Consider the following 7,775-nt stretch of genomic DNA (forward strand, 5'->3'; position numbering starts at 1 on the left):
TTTACCGTTCGACACATAAACATTAGTATATGACGTATAATATATTTGACTTACGAAAGACTATTATTTATTTATTTTTTTTTTCATTTATATTATTTTCGCCGACGGTCACAGAAAATAAAATAGCTATTATAATTAGTTGTGATTTTGAACTTGTATTTTATATTAGGTTGAAACAACCAGATAATCGAGTTAGAAATCTGTGCGCAGTTCACATTTAACTGAATTTGAAAAGGAATAAATCTGAGGGCTACGACGCACAGGATCAGCTAGTGTTGTAATATTATAAAAATAATGACAAAACGGTGTTTGTAATATAATTACGTTAAGTATATTATTGTGCTTAATTTTATCACAAAATATGGCAATAAGTGTTGCAATAATAAATAATGATCGTACATCCTAAGTAGTGAAATAATAAGTCAAAAGTCCAGCAGCGAAGTATCCTCGATGGCGATCAATCGTTTTCACTTCCTCTCGGCCGAGGCCTTGACGGCATCGGTGGCAGTGGCGGCGGCCGGGGTGGCCGGCGAGTTAGCGTAGAACGATTGGTACTGCTGGGACGGGTACTGCTGTTGGGAGAGGTACTGTTGGGACTGGCCGTACTGTTGACCGGCCGCACCGCCGTTGTAGAACGACGACGAGTGTTGCAACGGTTGTTGTTGATAAGCGGCCGGCAGGGACGAGTACGGTGTGACGGTCGGCGAGGCGGCCGTGTAGTGACCGTTGTACGGTGCGGCGCCCGTGTAGTGACCGTTGTACGGAGTGGCGGCGGCGGACGGGACGCCGAATTGACCGCCGTAGTACGACGGGAAGGCGGCCAGATAGGGCGAGTAAGAGCCGCCGTGGTACGGTTGAGCCGGATACGGGTAACCGGAGTACGGAGTCGGGTAAGCGGCGCCGGCCGATGGTTGAGCCGAGTACGGGGTCGGATACGATCCGACGGCGGGGTATCCGGAAGCCGGGTAGTACTGTTGGTGCGATCCGAAATTGTACTGCTGGTGTTGCTGGTACGGTTGGTATGCGGCTGAAAAACGTAGAGGCTCGCGATCAGTACGTAACACACATTATAATACTATTATTTTCAATGATTATCGCGTTGTACCCAAATAATGCGATTTTAATAAAAAAAATATGGTTTTACCCTCAAATATAGCTACATTGCGTGACAATGATTAAAGTATATGACCGTTTCAACCTAACCGCCACTGTTTAAGAGGAAGTCGCACCCACACGTGTTGTCTCCGACTTACTACCGCCATGACATCAAAATATACGTTCAACGCGATTTCGACTTGATGTGTTTAGTTTGTTTAATATTAAAGTGAAATGATTCAAACAATCAGTTACTCTAAGACAAGAACATTATCTGCGTTCTTATAAATGTTAACATTTTACATCATACTTAAAATGTGTTTAAAAATTAAGATAACGTAAAAAACAATAATGTTCTTATCTTTAAGTTCGATCATTGGTAATTTCACTTGAATATTTAAATATTCAACACACCAAATTGAAACTTACGTTAATTGGTTACGATGTGCATGTCGAAGTGATGTATAGCAACAATAATAACCATTGCCGTTTGTTTGATTTTGACTTACCAAAAGCAGATGACGATGGGACGCCGGCCTTAGGTCCGAACGATGATTTGGCCAACGGTCCGGAGAAGTCGGAAGAGAACTGGTAACTCTGTGCTGGGTATGGAACACTTCCTTGTGCAGAGTACGGGACGCTTCCTTGTGCCGAGTACGGGACGCTTCCTTGTGCTGGGTATGGTACGCTTCCTTGTCCCGGGAAAGGCGTCTGTGATTGCACAGACGACGGTGCGGCGGCGGCGGTGGATTTTTGAACTTCCGTCGACGTAGCGGCTGCTACAACGGCCAACAACAGTCCGATTGCGTAAGAGACCTGCAGAGCAGAAGACACGAAAAAATTCGTCAGTTAATCAATATATTAGCCACTACCTGTTTTCATGAATTTAATATTTATACAACTGTTTCAATAATTTTAATAATTTCAAATAGAAAGTTTAAAAGCAAAGATATTATAAACGATTCGAACGCGTGTTACTATTTTTTTTTTTTTTTTTTTGAAATTGTATGCAGAAGATCAAAACCAAAATTTGGTTTTACGTATCTGATATATATTACATAACATCATTACTTGGTTTTAAAGTCATTACATTTTATTTGTTCGACTTATATAAATATAAATCATACTATTTCGACAAGATATTTATTAAGAAAACACTCAACCTCCATGAAATGTTTCTGTCTTAAGCTCAATATAGCAAATTTGTGTTTAGTAAATGCGATTTTTTGTGTTCTCTCGTTAGTTTTTTTATAATATTTTAATTTTTGAGCAAGTTATGAGCGTTTAGAAGATTTATCATCATTTATATTTTACACGTTCGTCTCACTTAAAAATTAAAACATCATAAAATCCGACAAGAAATCACAAATAATTTTTAATTTTGATAACACATCAATTCTTCCTAATAATTAATACAAAATTGGTTCTGCTAAACTCAAATTTAATATATTTTCGTTTACAAGACAGAAACAACACACACACGTTCTCTTAACAATATATTAATACATTATTTCAGATAAATTTTAAAATAGTTTTTGCTCGATACCTATTTTATTTAATCGAACGTTTGCTGTACACAATATAATATATTACGATTTAGTGGCGCGTTCAAAATTCTTACCTGCATGGTGATAATAATAACGTGATGGGCTTAAGACGAACGGCGGTTTGTACGTGGTACGTTATCGAAAGTACAAACTGCAAGCGTCTCTTTCAAGCCACTGCGGTTCAATTTGTGTACCGAGTGACGAACGTATTGATCTTAAATAGCCATAATACGTGCATGTCGGAAAAACGGAGTGCGGGAGAACTGCAGAGGAAGATGGAGAAAAAAAAACGATAAGGATGCGGTCGGCAAAGAATAATGGGAAAATAACAACGGACAAAAAGGAAGGGAATAAAAAAAAATAATAAATAATACGCGAAACAACAGGTACGATGCAGTGGCGGGCGGCTTGCCAGAGGGGAATGAGAGAGGGTACAACGCGCGGCGGTGCCCCCCAACGAAACCCCCCCGCGGAAAGAGTTACCGGCTACTGACTCCTTTATCTGCATGGCTCCGCTCTGTTTGTCCGGGTAACCGGTCCAGCTATTCGACCGGTTACGTGCGGTGGAAAATAAACGATTGTAACCGTATACGAGAATAAATACTTTCGTATTACCGCCACGAGTTGTTTAAATTAATGATGATAATAATAAAATAGGATCTTTATAATATGATATTATTTTAGCAAGAAACATCACAGAAATATTATAGTATAGCTAGAATTAATTTTACTTCAAACTATATATATGCGGTAATGAATAATGTATAAAACCAAATAGAAGCTAAAAATGTTATAAACAATATATATTTTAACATAATGGATTATTTTTAATTCTATTGAAAAAAATTATTTAAACAGTCAAACTATTTGAATTCTAAGTTAATTAGAAATATAACTAACCAGTTAAGTTTAAAAGTCTTGAAATACCCTCCTTCTCCTTCAGACATAATTACACAACTAGTTCATTCGTAAATTTTGTTTCAGCTCATAAATATTAAATAATTGTATGTGTTTACGGGTGGTCATTTGTCACAGAAATAAAAAAAAAAAACGATACAGACTTATTAAACCGCTAAAATATATACGTTGGTATCAATTTTTTTCTTTAAATAAAATAATATTTAATTTATTCAAATATTCAATGAAAAACAATGTCTTTAATATATTTGAAGCTTACAGGCTGAAAAACTACTCGATCGATTTTGACAAAAATTTCAGAGATTAGAGGTACCGTCAAAATTTAAAGAGTAGTTTAAACTACGTTCAAAAATCTACTCATTGCTATCATCATACGAAAAAATATCGATCGAAATAATTCATTAAGTGACATAGACCGAAACAACACCGTATTTAACGTTTGTTCATTTTTTTTTTTTTTTTTTGATGAAGCTATAGTAATTTATAATATATTATTATCATATAATGGCGCTTATATCATCTCTAAAATTACCACACTTACGAGAAGAATTATTTTCAAACGATTCTTGCAAATACAAGCTCGAGGTCAGTGTACATATTATGTAATATTAAATTATATTTTATACGATAAACTACCTATCTAATTATTCTGTGAGTCGATTTGAGGGAAAGGAGTTCGCGGCTTTTGTGGCTAGAGTTCGTTGTTAATGTTGCTATTCGAACACACACTTAGTATTATAATATTATAATTCGATATGTAGACGGTACAGCTCGGGGCTGAAATATTATGATTCGCACGTTTGACTCGAGTGTCGGAAACGCAGCCAGTTGTATACATGATGCTTGATTTGGCGTCATATAAAAATAATAACAATATAAATAATTACAACATTACGCGTACAGGATATGTAGCCTGCGGATACACTTATCACGAACAAGCGCTGCCGCTAATATAATAATATCATATGTACCTACTACCTATCATTATTATTATTAATATTATTTTGGATTCATATCATTATAACTTATAAGGTATCGGTACAGCCGCAGAATACGCCCGATGACTGAATAATATCATAAATTCATAACGTAGAACCATTTGAACCGCGATGAACCGACATCGTGTTTCCACGATGTAATATTTCAAGCTCAAGGTATCTCACCGCCACTCTAGGTACCTCCTTTACTCACATTTATAAGATTTATTTTAGGTGCATAACGCCTTGCCACAGCTAAGTACCCATAACGAGTAGGCTATAGTGCAATCTGTGATTCACAATGTTTCATACCGACTATGACTAACGGCGCGAATCGGTCATTTTACTTATTATTTCGACACAATAAAAAATTTTATATGTACCTACCGCGATATTGATAACTGTTGAATATAATATACCTGTGGGCAGAAGTACCGCCAATCAAAAAAAAAAAAAAAAAATCACTGTTGTCTGCTATATAATATTGTCGCACGCGCAGTGTTACTCCATTGTTGACGAATAATTGAAAAAAAAAATACTATTACGATTTACGATTTAAAATTCGTAGCACCGCCAGCAAACGCGACAATAGAAACATTAGAAACATAATATAATAATCTGATATTAATTCATGGCAATCGATTCGATTAATTATTTTACGTTTCGAGCTCAGAGCTATATTATAGATAATATTACCATGATATAGTTGAATCTTTGTTAAAAGCTTACATGTTATGGTGCAAGGGTATTAGGACAGTGGCTCCAAATTTTTTTTTTCTCAATTTAAGTAAAAACATTTTTAAGTACCCGTTAACGCGTTATTTATTCACTTTACAATATTAATTCAATAGTATAGTGATTTGAGCTATTACAATCTAATATGACCATTGATTATAACAGGGGTGGATTTAGGTATCTGGAGACGCGTGGGTGAAATATATTGTGGGGAGTCTAAAATAAATAAACAGGACAATATATATTTTAATAATTTTATAACATTCAATATTTTTGATGTGATACTTATTTGATTTATTTATTTTTATTTTATTGAAAATTATAATTATAATAATAATTTTTAATGACTTGATTAAAGTTAAATACTTATCTTGATTTTATATACACAAAATCTTCAATTACATTTTTAAAATTAATTGTACTTAAAATATCACAATCTGAGCTCATTTTTTCAAGTTGATTAAGTCATTATACATTAAATTACTGTTCATAGCTGAAGTTACTAAATTCGCTGGTTTCATTTGTAAAAAAATTTGTAAAATTCTTTAGACTGAATAAGCTCGTTTTCTAAATTGTTCATGTTATACTGGTGATTTTTTACTAGTTTAATTGCTTTAATTAATTGTTTCTAATTTTTGAAGAAAACCACATTGTCGGTTCACCAATTAATAGGTAGATAATCACTAGTCCAAATTGAACGTAAACGTATCAATAGGCTATAACTGGTAAAAAAATTTTGAGGTGTTCAATCTACTTCGGGCGTTTTATTAAAATTTCTAGATATTTCTTAGCCGTTTACAATGTTTTAAATTTTGTTTTTTTTTCCGAAATTCTACCTTTAATTTTTTTATACTGTTTAAAACGATTGCGTTTGAATTTAATAAAACTCTTTAAAGGCTTTATAGCAGAAACTGAAGTGTTAAGGTTTAATGTAGGATTTTGCAGTAATTTAGCAGTGTTAATTATTATTTCAAGGACATCATTCCAAAAAACTGTTATACCGTTATAGTCCAACAAAATCGTACTATTGTAGTATTGTTGATACTACTGATTATACTAATTTAATCGTTTTCAACGAAGAATTTGTCGTTTATTGTTGTCCGTCGCGCTAATTATAATCTGACGTATAATTTCCAATTGCGCCTAAATAACAGCACGATAACTTTTCTTATCAATATATTTTATCACTCGTTTATTTGGAAGCATATTAGTTAATAGTTATTATTTACATTAAAACGGTAATACGCAAAGTACAAAATTATTTTTTATTTTTTTGATAAAAATTTAATTTTAAATACAAAAATGTTCAATATTATATATATTTTTTAAATTTAATAATTTTTTTTTTTATATTTACAAAACCATGGGGTTCCCAAATTTGTGGTTATAATGATCATAGTATGATTAACGAAAATATTAGTGCATCATGGCTTGGTCAGTGACTATTACTATTCGTAGCTCTTGATCTTTAACGTTGATAATTATTATTAACATGACAAACATAGTAAGCTTGACTTAAACATAATTTTAGTATTAGTAATAAATAATTGTTACGATAATTAAAATATATTATCTTTTCCTCTAAATTTTTTATATTTTCTAAACACAACGCATAATTTTACGCACTTAATTCGTGTGTAATAGCAGGCTACAGCCTGCAATATACCATAACATTACAATTTTTGCTTATATTAAAGTTAAAATATAAAAATGAATGTATAAATATTGCTTTGTACGTTTAAAACTATATGCACACACTTAGATGTTGTTAATATTTAAATTGAGCAAAAAATATTATGAAAATAAATTTGTCGAGTTACAAAACGTTTCTAAAATATATTTTGGTTTAAGATCTTGTAATTATAAATTACCTAGTATCCACTTATGATTAAATCGTTATAATAAAATCAATTTAATCACACTTACACTTATATATATATATTATTATATTATATTAATAATATACGAAGGTTTATGATATTAGAATTAATTTTAATTTAAAATGAGTATAAACCTATCAACAATTATAAAGTTTATTAACTTTTATTTAATCTGAAGAAAAAATGATAAAATATAATGTTACAAATTTACTTTGTGCAAAAGTACTAAAGTTGTTTGACAAGGTAATAAATTGTTAACAGACGTCGGTGTGCGGTAGCTATCATACAAGAAGACTACTGATAATTTTTTTTTTTTTTTATACCATGATGTAAGTTTATCCAGAAGGAGGGGATATTTTAAGAACTTAACTCAACCTTATCCTATCCTTTATTCATTGACTTAATTTTAATGTAAATGATTATTTTACTTCAAAAATGCACTACAGTTTTTTACTTTATCAAATGTCACTATCGTATTATTTACATTATTGTTTACCTGCATATAAGTATCGAATTAAACATGTATCCACCTTGGTATTTCAATGTAAAAACTAAATAAACTCTGAGATTATAATTTACAAGGGCGATTGGAAGACTGAATTTCATATACGGGTCTATAACTG

The 7,775-nt window shown here is 32.4% G+C and overlaps 1 protein-coding gene across 1 annotated transcript; it reads right to left on the reverse strand.

The window, feature by feature from the left end:
• Window positions 1–311: 311 nt before the first annotated feature.
• On the reverse strand, window positions 312–2,867 carry LOC112597761 (skin secretory protein xP2-like). Its single transcript, XM_025343954.1, has 3 exons — window positions 2,717–2,867; window positions 1,605–1,911; window positions 312–1,027 (listed from the first exon to the last, which is right to left on the reverse strand). Exons 1-3 carry the CDS (start codon window positions 2,720–2,722, stop codon window positions 468–470), a joined length of 873 nt encoding a protein of 290 aa, XP_025199739.1. The 5' UTR covers window positions 2,723–2,867; the 3' UTR covers window positions 312–467.
• Window positions 2,868–7,775: the final 4,908 nt, after the last annotated feature.

Source organism: Melanaphis sacchari, unplaced genomic scaffold (assembly GCF_002803265.2).
Source record: "Melanaphis sacchari strain LSU unplaced genomic scaffold, SCAv2.0 Contig43_pilon_pilon, whole genome shotgun sequence".
In the NCBI taxonomy this organism is placed as follows: Eukaryota; Metazoa; Arthropoda; class Insecta; order Hemiptera; family Aphididae; genus Melanaphis; species Melanaphis sacchari.

What these genes read in the sequence shown, in the direction of transcription:
- LOC112597761 (XM_025343954.1), bottom strand. An exon ending in CCCATCGTCATCTGCTTTTG is followed by an intron (nt 1,028 to 1,604) that starts GTAAGTCAAAAT and finishes TACGTTTTTCAG; the next exon opens with CCGCATACCAACCGTACCAG.